The 26631-nt window shown below is 41.7% G+C and overlaps 1 protein-coding gene across 2 annotated transcripts in view; it reads right to left on the reverse strand.

Moving 5' to 3' along the window:
- Positions 1–1247: 1247 nt before the first annotated feature.
- LOC133491508 (gamma-aminobutyric acid receptor subunit alpha-5-like) overlaps positions 1248–26631 on the reverse strand; it is a 31751-nt gene continuing 6367 nt past the window's right edge. The window contains exons 4-8 of one of the 2 annotated variants that reach the window (XM_061802748.1): positions 24304–24386; positions 21376–21519; positions 3494–3646; positions 3167–3378; positions 1248–2505 (exon numbers count right to left, since the gene is read on the reverse strand). In XM_061802748.1, coding sequence (XP_061658732.1) covers positions 2209–2505; positions 3167–3378; positions 3494–3646; positions 21376–21519; positions 24304–24386 — 889 coding nt within the window. In that variant the 3' untranslated portion in view covers positions 1248–2208. Of the gene's footprint in view, positions 2506–3154; positions 3379–3493; positions 3647–21375; positions 21520–24303; positions 24387–26631 lie in introns of both variants that reach the window. The other variant, XM_061802756.1, reaches the window with a different exon arrangement.

The following is a 26631-nucleotide window of genomic DNA, read 5'->3' on the forward strand; positions in this document are numbered from 1 at the left end:
ATATTGTGTTCATTATCCAGAATGAAGAAGATTTGGAGAACAACAGGAGGATCTACTGTGCAAAACGAAGACGGATATAATAAACCTGGAGTGTCTCTTTAATGACAGCACTTATAAGAAAGAAAATACTGATATTAATAAAATTAATAATAACAAGGCAAAGATACAACACACACAATAATTTCATTCTTATCTTAAAAATGAGTGCTGTGATGAACATACAACATTGCCCAAATTTTTGTTTCTTAATTACATTCATTCATTAGCCAACAATAGATTTGCACCATACAGTAACTAAAGAGTGTCTTGAATGGTTTATCATGGTTTACAAAGAGCTTGAATATGGCCAGCGTTGTTATGGCAGCCGTGAACATTTGTCCTTCACTGGCCAATTGCCAGCACTGCAAGGATATGCAATTGTCTGAACGGGATGTTCAATCTCATAATAAACTGAACACCAATTTACTTCGAGCTGTACACTTTCTTGCATCCACTGGCCAAAGGGGATTTTTACCATAAGTACCTTTTGTAACTTTTTTGGACTTTTTTGCTTGTCACAAATCAAACTCTTGAGTCTGTGGTAGACATAAAGGACAACTTTGGGCTGTGCTGCGCCACATAGGACGAGAGTTCAAGTTAATGGGCTTCCTTTTGAAGCTTCAACTCCTATTCGTGGTACCTTTGGTTGGGTTTGTCTCATCATTGATTGACACCTGCTTGTCATCATGTTACTTCTACAAAAGGCAAGTTCCATTGGCATGGGCACGAAATGCTACAAAAGAGCTGGAGGTACAGTCACGAAGCAAAGAATGTGCAGCACAGCTAAACTTTATTGACATGGCTCTGAAGGCCATAATCTTTTCATCAGCAGGAAGCTTCCTTTGACCAAAAAAAAAATGTTTGCTAATTGAACAGAGCAGCAGAAGCCTGTGCCATTGAATTTATTCCATATGGCTCAACATTGTGTTACCCTGACCTACTGTGACACTGCTGGACCTCTGCTGTGATTAAAGGAATGGATGGTCAAACTTCCAATTCAATATTTTCCAATCTTAACATGCCCCAAAAAGAATTATTAGACAAAGAAAATGACAGCAAAGTATTTTTTTTTTTTTTTGTGACAATAGCAAAGAGTTAACAGAAGTATTTTGACACAATTCTATTATGAGATAAATGTCCCAGAACAGGGGAAGCTTTTGCAGAATGTGAAGCTTGTTGAGAATGTTGCACTCAGTATGTTGGCCTCGGCATGTTGGGTTCGGAAGACATACGTGGTGTAGGTCTCCGCAGTAGGATTGGTCGTCGGACCAAGTCTGGTTTGCTCATCTGCGAATCTACATCCAGTCTCTACTTTTGCTATCCAGTCTCAAATTTAATTTGCCGCACACGTGGGAAATTTGTACAGAACACATCATCCACCACTGTTCCGTCATCCTGTCAAAGTGGGCCAGACATTTTTATTTAATATTCTTTTTGGCAGGGCCTAAACGAAGACTTTAAAAGTTGAATTGGAGAAGAGTTGTTCTTTTCCCCCAAGTTTGATCATTTACATTTTCAGAAATCCCTTGCAATGATAGTCTTCAACACATTTTTTCCCTTCCACTTACCTCCCAGCAATGTCGCCATTGGATAACCATATATAGCGAAAGGCTTGGATATGCAAGTCAAGATGCACAAGCATGACAGTGCCCATTCTAATACAAAATAACAAAGTTCACTTTTAAAGCAATTGAAAAGGCAACATGAAAGTAAATGATCAACTTGTAAGGGCCAAGGGATTTAATTAAAATGCAATGTTTGTTTTATGGCACTTTCCCAGTAGTATATGCGCATAGCATTTCAGGCAAGGCGACAACAATATGATGCTCAGTTGCAAATACCTATAACGAATATAGAAACCTTTGTCAAGTATGAACAATGAATGGCATTCTCCTGTGCTGTAAATTGGCATCTACTTTGTGTTCTCTGCTGTCTTTTGAGGGGCACATCATGTGAACCGCAGCAGGATGGGGGAGCAAAAAGAAGAGTGCCGTAAACCAGCGTTTACGATGCCATCAAGCAGCACTTGAGGCCATCACAAATAGGGCAGGATTCCATTGCAGCCTTTAATAGTACTTAAAATCTAGTTTTTCAAGAATTTATATGAGTTCTTTGTCCTTTTTGGTTGAACTGCTCACATTTCTTTTTTTTAAATCATCAAATATAAGACTAGGTTGAGGCAATAGCTCCAGTAATCACTGGTTCCCTGTTCAGATATGTGGCCCAGTAGACAAGGTTAAAGGTTCCAAAAAGAATGGGAAACAGTATCCGGGCCATCTTATCAATCTTGCTGACACTGTTGTAGGTCTTCTTGGGGTCCACCACCTTTACTTGAGAGGCTTGGAGCTCCTCTGATGTGTTGGAGATGGTGGAGATTGCGGTGTCCTTTGTTAGGTTGGGCGTGTAGTTGACGGCAGCTAAGCAAATGTTGTTGGACTTTTTCGACAGCACCACAGGCTCTCGTTTCTGCAGGGTGACAGACAGCAGTGGGCAAAGTTTTTGATTTATGATGCTCGTCAGATGCTAGCTTCTACTATGCAACGCGCTCGTTGTCCTAGATGACAGGCAAATGACGTCAACTAAGGGGCCTTCGCTTTGATCTAAAGTCCTCACGAGGGCGCCATTCACTTTATTTTACTGTAGATGTACACATCCATATTAAGGAGGTTTATGTGTACATTTTTGGTGCAATGGAAAGCAAGCAACCTTGATAGTTTGAAAAGTCAGTATTAAATTCCTAAAGGCTTCCCAAACCAAACAAAGAGCAGGTTCATAGGATTTTATCTCCACCGATAGGATACAAATTTTAATAGAACTTCTTCCAGCTTTAACATTTATGAAATGATTGCTCATAAAGGCAAAAGTGTTATTGCCATAATAAAATCCTAAAATTTGTCTGAACATTTGCAGAGCGCCACTGAAGATAAAGGAATAAGCACTTCTGTGCAATGGCTTGCGCTCGACATTGAGCACATGGAATTTAACTGTCAGGCTGTTATGGGAAGAATAAAGTTTGGAAATAATGACACTGAATAACAATAATAGTTTCCAGACCTTTTGATCTTGAATTAATGGCAAGCAACATGCCCCAATCTAAATTAGACACGGAATGTACAAGAAGGTGTACCTTTGGGTGCTGCGCTTCCAGAGCTTTCTTGACATCCCATGCCCAGCTCCTCTTGGTGAAATAGTTCACCGTTGCAAATTCGATGAGGGCTGAGAAGACAAAAGCGTAACAGACGGCAATGAACCAGTCCATTGCTGTAGCATAAGCCACTTTAGGGAGGGAGTTTCTGGCACTGATGCTGAGGGTAGTCATTGTCAGGACTGTGGTCACCCCTGCAAACAAAGGTGACAACTTCAAATTGTGATGTCGTGAGCTGCCGGTAATGGAGCTTTTAAGAAGTCTCAACATCTGTTATTTGTCTCTCTGGTGTGAGAGGCCTTCACTCACCAAAAACTGTTCGTGCAGGAACAGATTCTCTATTTAGCCAAAATGACACCTGGGACAGGATTACAGTCATGAAACATGGCATATATGTCTGGATGACAAAATAGCCAATCTTCCTTTTCAGGTAGAAATGAGCCATCATCACTGTATACTGACCTGTGGGAAAACAGAAAATGAAAAGAGTATAAGAACACACACCAAATGTGGGAGGCTCGAAAGAAAGCACATTATTGATCATGTTCATTGATTTATTACATAGACTGCAGAGATACCAATTTTTGAAAGCTAGGGTCAGCAAAAAGACAAGATGGGGTGTCAAATCGAAGGTAAAACCCACCTTCCTGACGCTAATTGACTTTTGGCATTTCGAGAATACGGCATAATACCTGTTAAAGGGTGGTCGCTTTAGCTATCGTCACTGTGAACAATCTAATTTAAAGAGTGGAGTTGCATTCTTAGGACTGTTTGTTTATCCAGCAGGTCTCTCGCTGTTTACAAGACAATAGCAACTTCTGTTAAGTTACAAGGTGAGATATAAAATGAGATCAGCAGAGTAATGAGAAAGAATTACCAATTAGTGTAGTGGGGTAGGTCAGACATTTTAGCCAAATTGGGGAACCGATTCAAACCTACCCAGTGAACCAATCAAGCCGAGGGAGAGTCTTTAAGAATACTCCCACAGATACGAAAGTTTATAACCTTGTAACTGAGAATTTCAGGTGGCCTTTTTGCTAGTCTTACCCGAAAAACAATTTATGACAGTAGGACATTTTTGACCAACCTTTTTATCCCAAACCACAATGTCCCAAAGTCACAAGTTTCCCCAGACTTAGAAATGAAAAAGATGAAGGACACTTTATTAGCTAACTTTACTAACAAGTATATTGATGTTGACCATGAGCATAACATCACCAATATATTTAGTTATTTTCCATCGTGATCACAATGCTTTAACTACTTTGCATTTCAAATATGAAAACGTCCAAGAATTAATATTGGGATAATCCTTAACTCTGGTGTCCAGTATGTACAGTAAATAATAAGCAAATATAAGCTATTGTCTTGATCCGCAACTGAAATCCGATGTGACGTTAGTGCAGGTGGATAGGGCAAAAAAAAAAAAAAAGAAGAGCACAATTGACTTTTCCATAAGGTCCGATCTCATGTGTTATCACAATTTTTTGCATTGCTTTGAAACTTGTTTTTATAATAGCCACCTTTTAAAGTACCTCTACTGAAAACTAGAGATTTTAGAGAGCGGTTCAACAATTTATTAACGCCTTCTGATAACAACATTCTTCAATGTCAATATTTAAAATTTAATTGAATACACAACAAAGGCAAGATATTTAATGTTCAAATTGATAAACTTCTTTGTTTTAGTAAATAATCTTGGAATTTTATGGCCACAACACATTCCAAAGAAGCTAGGACAGGGTCCTGTTTACCATTGTGTTACATCACTTTTTCGTTTAACAACATTCAATAAAAGTTTGGGAAACGGGACTAATTGTTGAAACTTTGTAGGCGGAATTCTTTCTCATTCTTGCTTGATCATCTCTACAACTGCGTGAAGGACCAACCAGCTTCAAACGCTCCACCATTATACCGGTCCGTAAAAAAGCAGCAGTCTCAGGTCTGAATGCCGACAAGCCTTGCCTTGAAATCTGTGGTCATTAAAGCCCAAGTGCTATGAGGGCAAATACAGCCCTATGGGGGCAAGAACCAGTGCAATCTCTAGGTTGGTCCCAAGCCAGGATAAATGCAGAGGGTTGCGTCAGGAAGGACATCCGGCGTAAAAACTGTGCCAAACAAATATGAGCGTTCATCTAAAAAAATCCCATACCGGATCGGTGGTGGCCCGGGTTAACAATGCCCGTCCCCGGCACTGCTAACCTGCAGGGGGTCGGTGGAAATTCAGCTACTGTGGGTCAAAGACAAAGAAGAGGAGGAAACCGGATCCATCGTCAGAAGAACAAGAGGAATGCACAGAGCCTACAACTGAGTGTAGGGACTTTGAATGTTGGGACTATGACAGGAAAAGCTCAGGAGTTGGTTGACATGATGATGAGGAGAAAAGTTGATATTCTGTGCATCCAAGAGAGCAGGTGGAAAGGTAGTTAGACTAGAAGTTTAGGAGCAGGGTTTAAATTATTCTACCATGGAGTAGATGGGAAGAGAAATGGAGTAGGGGTTATTATTAAGGGAGAGCTGGCAATGAATGTCTTGGAGGTGAAAAGAGTATCAGAGCAAGACTAAAATTTGAAATTGAGGGTGTTATGTATAATGTGGTTAGCGGCTATACACCACAGGTAGGATGTGACCTAGAGTTGAAAGAGAAATTCTGGAAGGAACTAGATGAAGTAGTTCTGAGCATCCCAGACAGCAAGAGAGTTGTGATTGGTGCAGATTGTAATAGACATATTGGTAAAGGAAACAGGGGCGATGAAAAAGTGATGGGTAAGTACAGCATTCAGGAAAGGAACTTTGAGGGACAGATGGTGGTGGACTTTGCAAAAAGGATAGAGATGGCTGTAGTGAACACTTATTTCCAGAAGAGGGAGTGACCTATAAGAGTGGAGGTAGAAGGCACGCAGGTGGATTATATTTTGTGCAGATGATGTAATCTGAAGGAGATTACTGACTGTAAAGTAGTGGTAGGGGAGAGTGTAGCTCGACAGCATAGGATGGTGGTATGTAGGATGATTCTGGTGGTGGGTAGGAAGATTAAGAAGACAAAGGTAGAGCAGAGAACCATGTGGTGGAAGCTGAGAAAGGAAGAATGTTGTGCGGCCTTCCGGAAAGAGGTGAGACAGGCTCTCGATGGACAGCAGAAGCTCCCAGAAGACTGGAGTACGACAGCCAAGGTAATCAGAGAGACAGGCAGGAGAGTACTTGGTGTGTCTTTTGGTAGGAAAGGGGAGAAGGAGACTGGGTGGTGGTGGTGAAAATGCAGTACCTCTCAATTAAAGAGGCAAAGTGTTGGCACGTTCCATAATAGCTAAGCAAGTGGGGGCAAAAGCGAAAGAAAATCAACGGATGGTGTCATCCATTGGTCAAAGTCCAAAATTAGGGAGCAAAAAATGTTGGAAGACAAAAATAGTCAGGCATTTAACAGCTTTGGTTGTATTGTCAACCCAAAGCAGCACACTGGACAAAAAAAGACGGTTGTAGCACAGATCTAGAATCTAGACAAATCTCATGAGATCATGTGATCAGGAAAAATGAAAAAGAAGACACAGCAATGACCAGGAATCACAACATGGAAGGGGGCACACAAGAGGTGGCAATAATGGTGGTTTTGGAAATAATTGGAAAAAGCACAATTCATAAAATATAAAAAAAAGACCCTGTTTTGTGTTCAAATTTGCTGAGCTGAATTCTGAGGTCCGTTAAACTTTTGTTTTTCAGGCAAGACATACTTGTTTTAATTTATGCCTGCTTCCTTCTTTCTGAAACAGGTCACTTCTTGATTAGCAAATTTTTCGTTTCAAGTTACAATTCACAAAGATTTAGGAGATGTCTGCTTTCGGCACACACACACATGCAGATTTCTGGTCATAAATATCCAACATGTTTTATATTTAAGAATTGTGGCCCTTGTGCGCCATCCAGCAAAGAAACTTTGAGGGTCATAAGGTGGTGGACTTTGCAAAAAGGATGGAATTGGGAGTGGTGAACACTTATTTCCAGAAGAACCAGGAACATAGAGTGACCTACAAGAGCGGAGGTAGAAGCACGGAGCTATATGATATTTTGTGCAGACGATGTAATCTGAAGGAGTTTACTGATTGTAAGGTAGTGGTGGGGGAGAGTGTAGCTCGACAGCATAGGATGGTGGTGTGTAGGATGACTCTGGTAGGAAGATTAAGAAGACAAAGGTGGAGCAGAGAATCTAGATGGATAGGAAGAGCTCCCAGAAGACTGGAATACTAATGCTAAGGTACTCAGAGAGGGAGGCAGGAGAGTACTTGGTGTGCCTTCTGGTAGGTAAGGGGAGAAGGAGACTTTGTGGTTGAACCCTAAAATACAGGGAGTCATACAAGGAAAGAGATTAGCGAAGGCTAAATAAGAGGCATGTGAAGACATATACACAAGGTTGGACACGAAAGAAGGAGAAAAGGATCTCTACAGGTTGGCCAGACAGAGGGATAGAGATGGGAAGGATATGCAGCAGGTAGAGTGATTAAGCATAGAGACGGAAATGTGTTGACTGGTGCCAGTAGTGTGCTAAATAGATGGAAAGAATACTTTGAGAAGTTGATGAATGAAGAAAATGAGTGAGAAGGAAGAGTTCAAGAGGCAAGTGTGAAGGACCAGGAAGTGGCAATGATTAGTAAGGGGGAAGTCAGAAAGGCACTACAAAGGATGAAAAATGGAAAGCTAGTTGGTCCTGATGACATACCGGTAGAGGTATGGAAGCAATTTGGAGAGATGGCTGTGGAGTTTTTGACCAACTTATTCAATAGAATACTAGCGGGCGAAAAGATGCCTGAAGAATGGTTGAAAAGTGTTCTAGTTCCCATTTTTAAGAACAAAGGGGATGTTCAGAGCTGTGGGAATTATAGAGGAATAAAGTTGATGAGCCACACAATGAAGTTATGGGAAAGAGTAGTGGAGGCTAGACTCAGGACAAAAGTAAGTATCTGTGAGCAACAGTATGGTTTCATGCCTAGAAAGAGTACCAAAGATGCATTATTTGCCTTGAAGATGCTAGTGGCAAAGTACAGAGAAGCTCAGAAGGAGCTACATTGTGTCTTTGTGGATCTAGAGAAAGCCTATGACAGAGTACTAAGAGAGGAACTGTGGTACTGCATGCGTAATTCTAGTGTGGCAGAGAAGTATGTTAAAATAGTACAGGACATGGATGATGGCAGCAGAACAAAATCATGTTTTGTGGTGGAAAAAACGCATTGGGCCCATATTGGCTGACGTTTTTTCATTAATAACATACTAAAAATCATCCATTTCATGACACTTGACCTTTCAGTCCTTTGAGTGCCTTGTGCTGGACAACCTCGAGAGAATCACTGGTCCCCAACTGCACCCACTCCAGTTTGCCTATCGAGCTAACAAGTCTGCGGATGATGCTGTCAATATGGGTCTGCACTTCATCCTTGAACATCTTGACAGTGAGGGTACCAATGACAGAATCCTGTTCATGGACTTCAGCTCTTTGTTTAACACAATCATCCCTGAACTCCTCTCCTCCAAACTTCTCCGTCTCAGCATCTCGCCTGTCATCTCCCTGTGGATCTACAACCTTTTGACGGGCAGGACACAGCAGGTGAGGCTGGTGGGACACCACCTTATCCACGCGCACTATCAGCACCGGGGTACCCCAAGGTTGTGTCCTCGCCCCTCTGCTCTTCTCGCTCTACACGAAGGACTGCACCTTGTGACATCTGACTGTCAAACTCCTGAAGTCCGCAGATGACACCACGGCCTCATCAAAGACTGGGACGAGTCTGCATATTGACAGGAAGTGGCAAGGCTGTAGCTTTGGTGTGGTCGACACAACCTGGCGTTGAACACTCTAAAGACTGTGGAGATGATTGTGGACTTCAGGAGGCATCCTTCACCACAGCTGCCCCTGATGCTGTCTAAGGGTTAGGGTTGTGTCAACCATCGAGAACTTCAAGTTCTTGGGAATTACAGTCTCAGAGGACTTGAAGTGGGGGACGAACATCAACACCATCCTCAAAAGAGCCCAGCAAATGATGTACTCCTTGTGGCCTCTGAGGAAGCACGGCCTGTCTCAAGAGCTGCTGAGACAGTTCTACACAGCAGTTATCCAATCAGTACTGTGTTCCTCCATCACAATCTGGTTTGGGGCCACCACAAAAAATGACAAACTCAGACTGCAACGGCCAATCAAAACCGCTGAACGGATTGTCGGCATCACGCTACCCACTATCGAGGACTTGTACACAACATGAACTAAGTCCAGAGCAGGCAGGATCGTTTTGAATCCTCCACATCCTGGCCACCAGCTCTTCCAGCTTCTTCTGTCGGGAAACCGCTACAGATCAATGAAAGTCAAAAGTAGCAGGCATTTGAACAGTTTTTTCCCTCTGGCAATTAAGTCATTAAATTCTTGATCAGCAAACCTACTATTTTTCTGCCTTGTGCCATGTTAGGACACTCACTCGCATCCTGCTGCTCCAATCAGTATTAGTAATAATATCTATCTATCTATCTATCTATCTATCTATCTATCTATCTATCTATCTATCTATCTATCTATCTATCTATCTATCTATCTATCTATCTATCTATCTATCTATCTATATCTATCTATCTATCTATCTATCTATCTATCTATCTATCTATCTATCTATCTATCTATCTATCTATCTATCTATCTATCTATCTATCTATCTATCTATCTATCTATCTATCTATCTATCTATCTATCTATCTATTTTTTTATACTTTGCACAATTGATATTGCACTGGTCTATAACGAGAACCGCAAATATGTAAAGGCACTCTCTACAAGCTTAACACAATGTGGGAAGTTAACATACTTATCCACACAGATTTTACATCTTGCACGTCTTATGAGGAATAGTTCCTATAAACCAAAATGTCTCTTGTTCTTTGTTCTTGTGCCTATGCTGTTCCTTGTTCTTTGTTCTGAATATCGTACCAGGGGAGCACCGACTGCCAGAGAAAAATTCCTTGTGTGTTTTTACATACTTGGCCATTAAAGCTGATTCTGATTCTGATGTACAGCTTCAGCTTTTCAACAGTTAAGGGACTACATTGGCATATTTTACAATTTATAATACGCGACACATTTTCAATGGCTGATAGCCCTGGACTGCAGGCAGTCCAGTCTAGTACCCGCAGTGTTTTCTACGTTGCCACACTGTTGTAACACGTACAGAATGTGGTTTGGCATCGTCTTACTGAAAGGGTCGTTCATGAAAAAGACGTTGCTTGGATGGCAGCATATAATTTTCCAAAACCTGTTCCTTTCAGCATCAATGGTGCCTTCACAGATGTGTAGGTCACCCATGTCATTGGCACTAACACAGCCCGTACCATCACAGATGCTTTCTTTTAAACTTTGCGTCCATAACAGTGTGGATGTTTTTTTCCCTCTTCGCCCCAAAGGACACGACATCCACAATTTCCAAAAACAATTGGAAATGTGGATTCGTCAGACCTCAGACCACTTCTCCACTTTATATCAGTCCAATTTAGATGAGCTTAGACCCATAGAAGCCGCCAGCGTTTCTGCGTGTTGTTGAAGAATGGGTTTTGCTTTGCATAGTAGACTTTTATTTTGAACTTACAGCTGAAGTGCTAAACTACATTAATTAAATTGGTTTTCTGAAGTGTTCCCAACTCCATGTGGTGATATCCTTGACAAGTGACACGGGCATTCCATGGTGGTTTTTGGCCTTACCGCATACATACTTGCAGGGACTTATTTTTTCAAGATTCTCAGAAATTGTTGATGATATTATGGACCGCAGATGAGGAAATCCCTAAAGCCTTGAAATTTTACATTGAGGTATTGTCCTTCAATTGTTTGACTATTTTCTTATACAGTTGTCCACAAAGAGGTGAACCTCACCTCATCTTTGCTTGTGAATGAATGAGCAATTCAGGGAACTTCCTTTTATACTCAATCATAGGACCCCCCAGTTGCCAATTGGCCTGTTCACTTCTGGAATGAGCATTGGCCACCTTTCTCAGTCTTTTTTGCCACCTGGCCCAGCTTTTTTGGAATGTCAGATTTGTTTCTGGTGAGCGTTGGCCTCTGCCAAGGCTGCCCTTTGTCACCAATTTTGTTCATAAGTCTTATGGACAGGCTCTCTCGGCGCAGCCGAGGTGTTGAGGGTGTCCAGTGTGGTGGCCTCAGCATCGCATGTCTTCTCTTTGCAGATGATGTGGTTCTGATGGGTTCATCAAGTTGTGATCTCCAATGCTCACTGGAGCGGTTTACAGCCAAGTGTGCAGCAACTGGGATGAGAATCAGCACCTCCAAATCTGAGACCATGGTCCTCAGTCGGAAAAAGGCGACGTGCCCTCTACGGGTCGGGGATGAGATCCTGCCCCAAGTGGAGGAGTTCAAGTATCTTGGTGGCTTGTTCACGAGCATGAGATCGACAGACGGATCGGTGCAGCGTCTGCAGTGATGCAGACTTTGTATCAGTCCGCTGCGGTAAAGAGAGCGCTAAGTCAAAAGGTGAAGTTCCTACCCTCACCTATGGGCATGAGATTTGGGTCGTGACCGAAAGAACAAGATCCCGGATGCCGAAATATTAGTTTCCTCTGCATTGAGAGGCGCCAGATGATTATATATATATATATATATATATATATATATATATAATATATATATATATATATATATATATATGTGTGTGTGTGTGTGTGTGTGTGTGTGTGTACATATATAAGTGTGTGTGTGTGTGTGTAACAATAATAATTTTTCTTTAAAGAAAAAGAATATTGGAAAATTGTGACACTGAAAAACCAAACCTTTCCAAGTGTCTTTCAATTTTGAAGGCCCATGTGGTGTATCTCTTCCATTTTGGTTCATCATAGATCAGGAAAGAAAGGACTGTCAGCACATTAATCAAAGACAAAAAATAAGAGGAGGTTTAAGAGAAATTAATGAAGCAGATTAATTTTAAATGTGAAGAATTACCTCAACTTGTGATTTTTTTTTATTCTTTCTGTGAATGTGATTACATATTATATAAAGGGTTGTGACAATGCAAGGAATAAACTAAAAAACAGAGAGGCCAGGATACAGTGGGTGTGTATGTTTAGGGGTGGGATTAACAATTTTCATTTAAACAAGTGAAGATTGCATTTGAGGCTTAAAAGAACTACTTCCGATTGCAGGCACTGGTAAACTATGAAAGATCCAGTGACTACTCTCACAAAGGCCAAACAAACACCAATAGCTCTCAAACACTCTCTCTCACACATGCACATGCACACACATGCACACTCACACACACATATTAATACGCAAGGCTTTCTCCAGGCAAAATCGGATTTTTGAACCTCCCTAATCCCTGGTTGCAATCTGCATCCTGCCATAAGAAGGGGGAGGGTGAGCTTTCCTGTCCTGGGATCCTCACAGAGCTCTCTGCCCTGCCCACTCAGCAATGCAATCCAACACAAACTAAAACACACGAGCCATGATTTCTGAGTAGTGACGGCAGTACAAACCTCAGCACATTCTCAGCCCTAGAGAGCCTCAGTCGCCTCAACTAATCGTTATTGGGATGGAAGGGGGATAGGTGGGAGTGGTGGGGTACACCACATTTTTCTTAAAATTAATTTGCTCTTTGTCCTGCAATTAGGTGGCAACGAGTTCAGGGTATACCCGGCATCGTGCCCGAAGATAGCTGGGATAGGGTCCAAAACGCCCACGACCCGATTAAGGACAAGCAGAACGGAAGATGTATGAATGAATGACTATTTGGATCTTTCTTTTTATGTGTTTGCTTTTGCTGGATGACAAAGTGATGAACTCAGTAAAATTCTATGTTGTATCCCAGGATCCGCTGATAGCAAGTGCGCAGGAGGCCCTACTGAGATTGACCATATCATCACTGGCCATGACGTGATCCGGAGATTTCCAAACCTACAGGTCTTTTGATCCCATCCGTGGCACCTTCTGACACCCTCATGACTTCAGGGAGCCTGCCGGAGAGCAAGCCCGTCAACTTTATTTGCTGGAGCTGACCGGACAGCAGCCACCGCCGACCTGGGACATCCCAGAGTCACGTTGAACGCAAGGATCCGAGCAGGACTGGGAACAGAGGAATGAAGAGGAATATGTTCCTCCGGTGGATCATACTGCTTTCCCAATGCTTTGTATGTCACGTCCAAGGAGAACTTCCTTTCATATCAGGGAACAACGCGGCAATGCTGGTCAACTGGTAAGTACGAGTTTCTTGCCTTTGAGAAAGATAAAGCTTTGTGGTGCTTAGGACAATAATTCTGACTTCTGACAGAAATATTGATTCCCACTTTTAATCTAATTTTAGAGATGGGGTAAGGGCTATTTTAAAGAACATATGCAAGCAAGCAGTGATGTTCTCAAGAAAGTTGTACTGGTATATTAATATGCCTCCTCATACTCAAATGGTATCATGGACTAGACTAACAGGACTAATAAAAGCCATCCATCCTGTTATTTTGCCTCTCTGCACATTTTCTGTTCTGTGTGTAACCTAACTCGAGGCCTCACTCACTCACAAACTTTTCAGCAGAACAAAGAAATTTTACTTTTCAAGTGGCATTCAATGTTTTCTTCAGAATACTTACACAATTAAGAGTATAATAATTGACAAATAATATAATGGATCATTGATTGATTCTAAAGTTAATTCATTCATTCATTTTCCAAGCCACTTATCCTCACAAGGGTGGTGGGAGTGCTGAAGCTATTCCCAGCTATCAACAGGCAGGAGGTGGGGTACACCCTGAACTGGTTGCCAGCCAATCACAGAGCGCATAAAGACAGACAATGATCACACTGACAATCACACCTATTGAGAGCCTCCAATTAATGCATGTTTTAGGAATGTGGAAAGAAACCGGAGTGCTCATAGAAAACCCAAGCAAGCAAGGGGAGGACATGCAAGCTCCACACAGGTGGGGCCGGGATTTGAACCCAGTCCTAAGAACTGTGAGGCCAACAGCCTAACCAGTTGCTACACCGTTCCGTTGATTCGAAAGTTGCAAACACAAACAAAACATAACATCGTACATCCCATTTTCCTTAAGAATATTTCAAACATTTGATGAGCCAGACCATTTTTTGTTGACATTTCAAAATTGTCTGATAGACCCCCTGCAAAAAAGCATGGAGGAGCAAAGCTCAGAATATACCTGCATATATAAATAACTGGCTTAGACTTTGCTAAATTACTTTACCCGCAAAAAACAACCATTCAAAAAACAACTATTTACAATCACATTAACATCTATGGGCAATTAAGTGTCTTCAAGAACGAAAACCAGAGCGCCTGGAGAAAACGTATGCAGGCACAGGGAGAACATCCAAACACAGGTGGGGCTGGGATTTGAACCCTGGTCCTCAGAACTGAGTGGCAGAGGAGCAACTGTTCATTAGAGCTAAGCAATAACCAGTGAAAATAACAAAAATACTTGATAATGACCAACTTTTTAACATTGTGGTTGGACACTGGAAAGTAAAAGAAAACTGTTTTTTTTTTTAAATCAAAATAGATGTCAGTTCACTTTTTAATCTTGGTTTTCAAAAATGAAGAATAGTCAACCATCAAAGTACACTGACCATAAAATATGAAAGAGCGAGAGTCGGGATGAAGGGGCAGCGCAATGGTTGCAATCTTGTGCAGCTCGAAGCCCAAAGGCACTCTAGCAATGCCCAGGAATACTAACTTCTCTGTAACAAAGAAAATTATTTCTATATATTTTTTCCCTCATACAATGGCACAGTTGAGCGACTGGTTAGAGTGTCTGCGTCACAGTTCTGAGGACCACGGTTCAAATCCCCGCCTCGCTTGTGTGGAGTTTGCATGTTCTCACCGTGCCTGTGTCGGTTTTCGCCGGATACTCTGGTTTCCTCCCACTTCTCTTCCCCCCAAAAAGCTTCCATTAATTGGTGACTCTGAATTGTCCAAAGGTGTGATTGTGAGTGCGAATGGTTGTTTGTTTATATGTGCCCTGCGATTGGCTGGTGACCAGTTCAGGGTATACTCCGCCTCCTACCTGAAGATAGATGGGATACGCTCCAGCACTCTTGTAACATTTGTGAAGATAAGTGGCTGTTTAGTTATGGATCATAAATACAATCTTACATAACTTGAAATAAAGTTAGTTGGGTATACATGGTGAAACGGTGTAAAAATTTTTACTTTTGGTTAGATCCCGAATCAGGCGTATTTAACTGACAGCCTTGTTTTAAACTGTGTGTTGGCGTGGGGATCTGAAATAAGTATTTAACTGGACAGCGGGCCTTCCTAATGACTGGAACAGTACAGCCAAGGTTATCAGAGAGACACCCAGGAGAGTATGTGGTGTATCTTCTGCTCAGAAAGGGAAGAAGGAGACTTTGTGGTGGATCTCAAAATACAGGTTATCATACGAGGAAAGAAGTTAGTTCAGAAGAAGTGGGACACTGAGAGAGCCAAGGAGAGGAGAGAGGAAGACATGGAGATGCGACATAGGGCAAAGTTGGAGGTGGCAAAGCTCAAAAAAAGAAACACATCATGACATCTATGCTCAGTTGGACACTAAAGAAAGAGAAAAAGTGTGATACAGGTTGGCCAGACAGAGGGACAGTGATGGGAAGGATGTGCAGCAAGTTAGGGTAATTAAGGGTTGACATGGAAATCTGTTAACTGGTGACTGTGGTGTGCTGGATAGATGGAAAGAATACTTTAAGGAGTTGTTGAATAAAAAAAATCAGAGAGGGGAAACAGTGAGGTCCCTATGCATGCGTGGATTTTCTTCGGACACTCCAGTTCCTCCCACATCCCAAAAACATGCAACATTATGTGGACACTCTAAATTGCCCCGAGGTGTGATTGTGAGTGCAGCTGTTTGTCTCAATGTGCCCTGCGATTGGCTGGCAACCAGTTCAGGGGTGTACCCCGCCTCCTGCATCTTGACAGCTGGGATAGGCTCCAGCACTCCCCGTGACCCTTGTGAGGATTAGCAGCGATTGAAAATGGATGGATGGATGATATATCAGCAATAAAGCATTGGTATTGTTTTCCTTTGCTTGTTTTAAGCATATTTATATGTATTTAAATATGTATGATAGCTGGGATAGGCTCCAGCAGAGCCGTGACCCTTGTGAGGATAAGCGGCTCAGATAATGGATGATGGATCGGTGAAAATTAAGGATTTACAGTGATATCTGTATTTACGAAATTAATTCATTCCAGAAGTTGTTTTGTACCGTGAATTTTTCACAAGTCTTCACAAGTCCCGATTAGGGGTTGCCACAGTGTATCATCTTTTTCTATCGAAGCCTATCTTGTGCATCTTCCTCACTAACACCGACAGTCTTCATATCCTCTCTCACCTCATGAACCTTTTCTTTGGTCTTCCTCTCACTCTTTTGCCTGGAAGCTCCATCCTTGGCACCCTTCTACCAAAATACTCACTCTCTCGCCTCTGGGGATGTCCAAACCATCGAAGCCTGCTCTCTCGAACCTTGTCTCCAAAAACATCCATCTTTGGCTGTCCCTCAAATGAGCTCATTTCTAATCCTATCCAACCTGCTCACTCTGAGCAAGAACCTCAACATCTTCATTTCTACTATCTCAAGTTGTGCTTCCTGTTGTTTCTTCAGTGCCACCGTCTCTAATCGTAGATCATGGCCTGCCTCACCACTGTTTTATAGACTTTGCCCCTCATCCTCGCGGAGACTCTTCTGTCACATAGAACACCAGACACCTTCCGCCAACTGTTCCACCCCGCTTGGTCCTATTTCTTCATTTCCTTACCACATTCTCCATTGCTCTGTATTGGTGACCCGAAGTATTTGATGTCATCCACCCTTGCTATCCTTTCTCCCTGGAGCTTCTCTCTTCCCCCACCGCCTCTCTCATTCATGCGCATATATTCTGTTTTACTTCAGCCAATCTTCATTCCTCTCTTTTCCAGTGGGTGCCTCCATCTTTCTAATTGTTCCTCCACCCGCTCCCTGCTTTCACTGCAGATCACAATATCATCTGCGAACATTATGGTCCAAGGGGAATCCAGTCTAACCTCATCTGTCATCTTCAAGGCAAATAATGCATCGGTGGTACTGTTTCTAGGCATGAAACTATACTGTTGCTCACATATACTTACTTCTGACCTGAGTCTAGCCTACTCTTTCCCACAATTTAATTGTGTGACTCATCATCTTTATTCCTCTGTAATTTCCACAGTTCTGAACATCGCCTTTGTTCTTAAAAATGGGAACTCGTACACTTTTCCTGAATTCTTCTGGTATCTTCTCTCCCACTAGTGTTCTATTGAAAAGTTGGTCAAAAACTCCACAGCCACCTCTCGAAATTGCTTCCATACCTCTATTGGTATGTCATCAGGACCAACTGTCTTTCCATTTTTCATCCTTTTCACTGCCTTTCTAACTTCCCCCTTACTAATCAATGCCACTTCCTGGTCATTCACACTTGCCTCTTAAACTCTTCCTTCTCTTCCATTCTCTTCATTCATTAACTTCTCAGAGTACTCTTTCCATCTTCTTAGCACTGGCATCTGTCAAAATATTTCCATCGGTATCTTTAATTACCTTTACTTCCTGTACATCCTTCCCATCTCTATCCCTCTGTCTGGCCATTTTTCACAAGTCGAAGCACTTTTTACATGTAAATAGCCTAATTTGTTCCAAGTCCCCACCAAAAATGAGCACTCAATGTACAGAATGTAAAGAATAATGAAAACTATGTGAATTTACCTTTGGTGTTGGGTGACTATGCGAAGAGAAAGGTGAGTGACAAGCAAAAGGCATTGTAGGGGATGGAGGAGGAGGGAACCGTTTAACAGCTGAGAGAAAACATAAGTACAAATTTATGAATGGACACAACTTAATTCCACTAAGGTTTCTTGGGGCCCATGGCAATGAAAGATGAATAAACTTGAAAAAAAAACACAACAGAAAACTATACCAATGTGTGCTAGCTTGTGACAGTGTGTGGTAGCACTGGTGTGTGATTTAGTAACACTTGAGTGTCCAAGGGAAACAAAAAGCATCATGGGTAATGATTAATGTCCCTCCTTGCCAATGGGATACCAGAAAGATGTGATTGTGATACCCAATGGGAAAGCAGCTCTATCACGCCACACAAACCAAGATACAAGATGTTTACATACGGTGGAATTTGGGGGGCTGTGAATCCAGCGCCCATTTTTTTCTTTCGTATCCAATATTTTTTCCGAGGAGGTGTTTTGTAACATGAATTTTTCGTTACCAGAGATGTTCATAAGTATAGGTACGACTGTATAGTTTTTTTGCAACAATTTATAGTGTTTTGGTGACCTTGGCTGACTGGTTTGACTGTTTTAGAAGAGTCCTTAAGTGAAATAATTAGCTGAAGGTTCTGGCCTTATACGTAGGTGGTGTGTGTCATGATCCTGCCGCTCCAGCCCGGGCTGTGCGGTGATTGGGAGGTGCACACCTGCGCCTCATGCAGCCTGATTATGCGGTGTATTTATATGACCCCGATGATGACTGGCCGGGCCAGTTTGTTGAGCTTCATGTCCCGATCGAGTGCTCCGGTATCCCTGATCGACAACCCGTGTGTACCGACCTTCGCCTGTTCTCCGACCAACCTTGTAAGCCTGACTCCTTTGATACTTCTGCCTGCTTTGATCATTCTCCCGTGTACCGACTCCTGCCTGCCCGCTCACCTGCTCTCTTCGCCCGACGTCCCAACTACCACTGACTGCCTGCTCGATCCCCGACCTCGGCATATAATAAACGTTTCTCTCTGAACTACCTTGCATCGTCCGAGTCCTGCATTTGGGTCCTACTCCCGTTCCGATGGGACGTGACAGTGTGCACATACGAGGGGCAGTCATAATATAAGTAACGGACTTTACTTTGGAGCTGATGGGCTTTATCAGTATCTGTCAATTGTATTTCATTATTTCCAAATTCGATCAAAACATCATCAAAAGACGTTTACTCCGTGTTGCCGTTTTTAGCCCCTTCACTTGTCTTGTGGCATAGTACTGTAACTATCTGACAGCCAATAATATTTTTTCAATATTGTTGGTGAAAATCACATAATTGTTGTGGGACTATTTTGCGGTGTCATAAACAATAACATAAGTTATTTGCAGTCTGTGCACAGCTGCTGTACATCATGGGGAACATCATATAAATGCATCAACACAAAAAATTTGACTGGACACCTGAAGATTGAACAAAAGGAGGAGCATGCAGCATTCACACAACACAGCACGGAGAAAAAAAAGGAAAAGCCATACAAACGCAGACTTTGTAAAATACCTATCCATATAACCAAGTTATGTAAAAGTTAGAATTATCCAAAATCCTTTAACTGCAACAAAGAAATGTAATTTGTGTAAATTAGCACCCGGCGGCATGGTGGACGACTGGTTAGAGAGTCTACCTCACAGTTCTGAGGACCAAGGTTCAAATATACCGATGTGGGGTTTGCAGGTTCTCCATGTACTTGTGTGGGTTTTCCTCCCACATCCCCAAAACATGCATGCGAAGTTAAATGAAGACTGTATTTTGCCCTAGGTGTGAATATTTTTTTTTATATGTGCCCCGCAATTGGTTGGCAATCATTTCAGGATGTACCCTGCCTCTTGCCAGAAGCTAGCTAGGATAGTCCACAGTACTCCCATGACCCTTGTGAGGATAAATGGCTCAGATGATGGATGGATGTCATGTTGTAATGCTGTTGTTTTGACCAAAACGTATGCCAATGGCCAATTCTTGAATTCCCTCTAGTGTCATTGAATAGAGACATTGCTCAATCTTGTGACTGGATCGGTGATGTTTGTTTTTGTTTTGTTTTTTAAACTTGATAATCGATGATCAGCTTAATTACATATAGCCAAATATCCTAATTGTGTAAAGTCTAATAAATAATATGGTACGAATGTCTACACATATAAGTGATGCAGTGCATCAGTGGGCAATATCAGGGCTGGTGCAAAAATTTAAACCAAAAAAAGAAATCCACACGTTTAATGATAATTCTACTCCAAACTGGATGGACTTGTATTACAGTTTCATTTTACATAAGTGTTTTAAGCAGATGTCTTTCAATGACCCACCCCCGCACCAACCCGCCACATGTCACAGCTGGCTGTCCAATCCCATTCCGACATGCATCCAGGTTCATCTTTCTAAGCAAAGTGAAGTCAACTTTTCCTCTTATCGGATAATTAAACTCATCCATGCCAAAACTAAGTCAGACATTACCAAGTTGCCTCCAATATGTCTTCCTACACTTTACAGATGTCCTCGCCTGGACAGTCATTAAAACCTGTAGACAAGCCCACACACACAGGACCAACCAACCAATACCTCACTGAGCTGTGATGTCATCTTCTTATGCAAAAGCTGATGGGGTTGGCTGGATGGTTTCCGTCCGGGTTTGGGCAGGAGGGTGTTGCCTTGGGATTAACTCGAGGCTTCTCTCTGGTTCTGTTTCGTGCGTGCGTGTGTGTGTGTGTATGTGTGTGTGTGTGTGTGTGTGTGTGTGTGTGTGTGGTGTGTGTGTGTGTCCATGCACAAGCAGGCGGGTTCACGCCAGGGATAAGTGTTGTTTTACAAGGCTGCCCCGGGCCCATAGACAGCTGGTTGTGTGAGGGATAGGCTACTCTCCCATACTGGCCTCCGCTCATTGACGCTGATCCGCCCATAATGTCTCCCACATTTCACGATTGGTCTCACGCACTCATTTCTTCTACTTTTAATCTAGACTTAGTTACATCACTTCAACGTGTTACCAATGGAATGTGGCATACAGTATGTCTTTCAGCAGGTGAAGAACAAAAGTTAAGTCCAGCTGATGGAGTGTTTGTTTACTGGCAGCTCTGCATCACTGCCCTTTGACCCCATTACTTGCTGTGTAGAGAGGATTTCGTTTGGGGAACATCCACACAAATAGCTTCTGGTAGAGACATGACAAGAGGATTAATCAAATGCACTTTCACATTTAGAAAAGACGTTTTGTAACTACAGCTATGGGTTTCCTGAGTTTTGAGGATGGTTTCCCATAAATGAGACCTTTAGGAAATAAGATTCATCTTTGACCACTAAGAGAGCATCTCTTGTGTTAAGCGCTCGCGTATGATAACCTGGCACTAGTGCCTTTGATGAGTGAAACTGCTTTTCACTCGTCATTTCACACACTAACCTCTACTTGTGTGTATGTCCTCCGTGCCAGCGGTTAGTCCAATCAGAAGGTACTGGTTCAGTCTGGACCCGTCATCTGCCACCACTACAGACTTGGAAGCATCCTTAGTCCACGTGTAAACCACCTCAGACACTGGATAGGCATCTGACAGGGACAGAGAATCGCTGCATGTATGTTTGTGTTCTAAATAAGCCAACATGAACAATGCGAGACTCAACATTCATTTTAACACGCAATGTACTTGCATGCTGCTTTTGATTAGAACACAGCTTTGTTGTACAGATATTTCAGTGTTTTCTTTTTTAAAGCACCCAAATGGATCAGTTAGTCAGCCGAAGTCAGATTAACCTTCATCATGTATTGCATCACTCCTGTGCTGAAAAAGCCACCCCTGTGATTTCGTCTTGCCCAAACAGATGACGTTGAGCTGTCATTTGTGCCATCAATGGTTGAACAACAAAGCGCATATTTTGTCCAGGGCTATTAATAATTAATTCCTTATACAAATTGTATGTTGATCATGTGGAAGTTGATTGCTCACACAAGTTTGATTTGGTTTTATTTCACCACTATAAAGCAAAATTAAGCAAGGGATTTTGAATGCAAAACTTCGATGCTTGGGGAAGCTTATTTTAGCTGCTGGATTGACCATCACGTGACAACATGCTCATATTCCTTAACAACAATTGATAAGATGGAGTTGCGTGTCACTTAATGTAAGTGGGCTGGTGAGATATTCATTTTTTTTTTTATGGCTGGATTGCCAATGGAAATCATAGCAAAATAACTTAAATTTTCCAATCATCTGTTATTGGCTGTCGTCCAGTCCAGAGCAAAGCCCGTCTCTCACATAACCCTAACGAGGACGAGCGCTACAGAAAATGAATCGATTTTCCAAATGTGCAATGCTCATCGCTTTGTCCGTCTGATGAGACATATCTTAATATTAGAGCACAGCAGACATGGCATCGTAAAGCTGAAGTATACAGTTGGAGTTCAAAGACAAAAAGGACTGCTGTATGTAGTGTTTAACTCTCAGGAACATTTGCTTGCTAAGATTTCTACATTAACTCAAAAATAATTTGGGGTAAGCAAAAAAAATCTCAATAAATATAGTGATATAAACCAAACACAGGTTGCTGAAGAAAGGGGATACAAAGTGTGTGAGAACTTAGACAGAAAATGAGTTATTCTATGCAGAATAAGATATTTTAATTGAGGAAAATGATTGCTAAAGCAACATAAACCAGTACATTAATATGCAGTATATGATAATATGTGTTATGCCCGGTAGTGTCCCTTTTATGCAGACCATGCGGGTTTGATTACTGGTGAGTGGCCCAATGCCCACCCACTGCCAATCCCAAATCCGGATAAAAGATGGGTTTGCTACGTTAGGAAGGACATCCAGTGTAAAAAAAAAAAAAAGAAATGAAAAGAAAGAAACAAAAAGAAAAAGAAAAAAACCTGCGACACAAATCATGAAAGTGACACACTGGTAAACGCTGATGGGACAAGCTTAAAATCACGACAGTCTATGATATATATCCCTTTAATTCTCATTTGTGTACAAATATATCTGCAACAGCTGGATAAAGTGGCACGGTTGTAAACTGTATGAGGAAGGTGTTTTGACCGAACAAAAAATGTAGTACATGTGCGTGCACACCTGCCTGCTTGTGTGGTCATTGCTTTAATTAGAAAATACTTCAGTTGGAATTAGGGACTGCCACAGATTTGCATTACGTACGCCTAAGAAGAGCTAATTACTTTGGCAGGCATGATGACTCATACCTGTGCCAACTTTCCCACACTTCACGCTAAGCTCTGAACACTTGTGTGCCAATCAATGAGGTTGCCAGACTTCTCATATACTAAACCTTTTACCTGTCTGTCAGAAAGATCAAGGATGCAAATTCAGTTTAGTCTCATAAAGTTGGTTTCCAGATAACCAATATTTTTACACAGCCGAGCCGCTAGGCCGAGTCACAAGCCATTATTATTACCATAAAATAAAATGATGCAGAAACAATTTTCTCGAAGGTTATATGAGGCTAGTTATTGTGGCTGTAAAATCACCTATGTAACACAGCGCTCTGTGACTTGGGAGCCAAGTCTTCAATGATCAAGTTACAAAACTTTCCGCACTTAAAGCCATTGTTAACTATGGCAAGAAATGGAGGATCTAGAGAAACCCCTGCTTAGTTTCGCCACTGATAACCTAATGAGTGCATTGTGAGGAGTGCAAAAGAATTTGAAGACAGGTGATGTTAATGTCGGTCCAAAAACAAAATTTTAAAAATATGGGAGGCGATGCTTTGTGCAGAGGGGCTCAAAAACTATAATATAGCAGATGATATAATGTACACACCTCCCACCTGCAGGGCATTCCACTAAGGCGATTAGATACAACTTTGGCGAAGGAATTCCAAGTGGCCCCCTTACACAGTAATTGGATTGGAGTCAAATGTGCTTTTCATATATAGCAACTGTGGGTGGAGTACGTCCCACAGAAATCTGGAGATAAGAGCATCATCCCTTTAGCCCAGGAGGCTAGGAGGGTATGGCATTTGGCCAGATCGTATTTTTCAAGGGTCATTGTACTGTTAAACATGCACTTGTCAGTAGGACAAGAATGCAAGGCATCTTATTATGGGCAAACACTCCTGTTGGATAGCCTAATTTAGTCAGATCACTCGCAATAATCCTTACTTGTTGACTGACCCACGAACACTACTTGTGTAATACTGAACTTCCCCCAATGCTCAAATGAGGGATCATCTTGAGTAATTGTTGAAGTTACTCATAGACACCCAGTGATCCTTACTTTTTAAATTTTTTTAGATGAATTGGCTACATAGACCGTGAGAGTAAAACTCTGTGTTCTGTTTTTGCTACATTTCGTGAACCAAACCTGACTTGACTCACAGCTGCCAAACTTCAATGGACAGGCGTGAGCGTCCATGGGGAAATCCTCCAGCTGCATGGGACATTCGGCTGATATTGTCAGTCTGAGGCAGAATAAAACAAGACAAGAAAGAGATGATTCTTTTAACAGTAGTTCATTGAGAAACGGGGGGAGGGGGTGGATGAATCAACAGTAAAGGGATTCGGCATTGAAATCATTTAATCTGTACGAAATGATTGTTCAGTTTTATTGAATCTTCATTTGCATATGAGATGACAGCCCTGCCACCTAGTGGTCTTTTTCTTTTTTGCACTTTCCAGTCATGAATCTTGCTTCAAGTACATATACTACACGAAAGTACAACCAGCAGTACATACAGTAAGTTATCATTAACTTACCATCGTCATTGAATGGGAGGATGGCACAACTTATTATTGTTACATTTTTACTAGTTTATTTCGAACACACACACACACACACGCCCACACACACGCACATGCACATGCACACGCACACGCACACACGCGCAAACACACACGCACAGGCACACACACACACACACACACACATATATACATATACAATTATATATATATATATATATATATATATATATATATATATATATTATATATATATATATAATGCTTGTAAATGTATAATAAAGCCATAGTAGTAACAAAAAAAACGAAACAATTCAAAACAACATGAAAAACAGTTAAACAATAAATATTCAACACAAGCATGGGTCATAAATTATGTGCTTACAAATATCTTCACACTTTCCAAAATGAGCTGGAAGAATATACATATCCTGTAGTATTATCCATCGATCTATTTTCTGAGCCACCTATCCTCACAAGGGTCGCAGGAGTGCTGGAGCCTATCCCAGCTATCAATGGGCAGGAGACGGGGTACACCCTGAACTGGTTGCCTGCCAATCACAGGGCACATCGAAACAAACACCCACACTCACAATCACACCTAGGGGCAATTTAGAGTGTCCAATTAATGGTGCATGTTTTTGGGATGTGGGAGGAAACCGGAGTGCCTGGAGAAGACCCACACAAGCACGGGTAGAACATGCAAACTCCACACAGGGAGGGCCAGGATCAAACCCGGGTCCTCAGAGCTGTGTGGACAGCACTTTCCAGCTGCATCAGCGTGCCACCAACCTATAGTATTATTCATACAAAACAAAACATTGTATACCATGCACCAAAATGCAATACGTGCAACATGTAGTTACCTAATAGATACAATAAAACTTTCTCTGTGCCAATGCTAATGTAATACAGTTAATACACTGCTTATTACAAAAAAAACAATATAGCGTACACGTTTCAGAGACAAAAATCCTATTGATATAACAATTAATTTGCAATAATATAACAACACCTTTCCCATTTAAATAAAAAAATACATAGATAAGGTCTCAGGAACAAATAACGAATTGCAAGCCCTGTTAAACAATCAGGTTAATAAACAAGCCGCCCTGGTTTTCTTATACCTCTTCCCAATATTTTTTGTCCACACTTGTTTTTGTGTCACTTTATGCTTGGACAGTGAGGATGAGCCACCTTTCCTCTGCTCCACATTTTAACACCACTAATGGAATGACGAAGATTGAATTTAAATTTCCCTTAAATTTCAAAAAATAAACACCCTCTTAAAAGAGAGAGGTGGGAGTGGGGGGGGGGGCACATGATACAACCTGGCAGCAGATAAAGACTAGTTTTATAGATAAGAGTAAAAGTTGAAATTCCACAAGATCAAAAAATGATGGATTATTGTAAATTATTAAAGTATCCAGAATAAAGAGCTGAAAAAAAAAGATCTGATAAATCCCCCTGGGTTAATCCTGAGCCTTACCCAGTAATACAGAATATTTGATTTCAGTGATACCATGAATGAAGTTCATTGAACTTTATTTATTCAGTTGTGCATAAAGCAATATTTTAACTTCATTTTTAGAAATAGTTCTTCTCTCCCCCCCCACAGAGTCTTTCCACTGAACTGAAAAACAGTCTGACCAAGATGTGTGGAATTCCAGTTGGGACATGTTTCTTTCCACTTGGGGCACACATATGCATCAGAAGCCTTCCCAAGTATATGACTCAAGTGGGCAAACTGGATAAGAGGCCAGCTTTGGTTCCCACTGAGACTCATCTCGCGTTCCACCCCAGTGCAAGAATAACATATTGCAGTACTGTCTCAGTTCAAAACAACTCAAGAAGCATGTGTTAGAAATAGAAAATGGCTGTTGTTGTTATCCATCTATCCATTTTCTTAGCCGCTTATCCTCACAAGGGTCGCAGGGAGTGCTGGAGCCTATCCCAACTGTCAAC

The sequence above is a fragment of the Syngnathoides biaculeatus genome, chromosome 2 (genome assembly GCF_019802595.1).
Source record: "Syngnathoides biaculeatus isolate LvHL_M chromosome 2, ASM1980259v1, whole genome shotgun sequence".
NCBI classification, from domain to species: domain Eukaryota; kingdom Metazoa; phylum Chordata; class Actinopteri; order Syngnathiformes; family Syngnathidae; genus Syngnathoides; species Syngnathoides biaculeatus.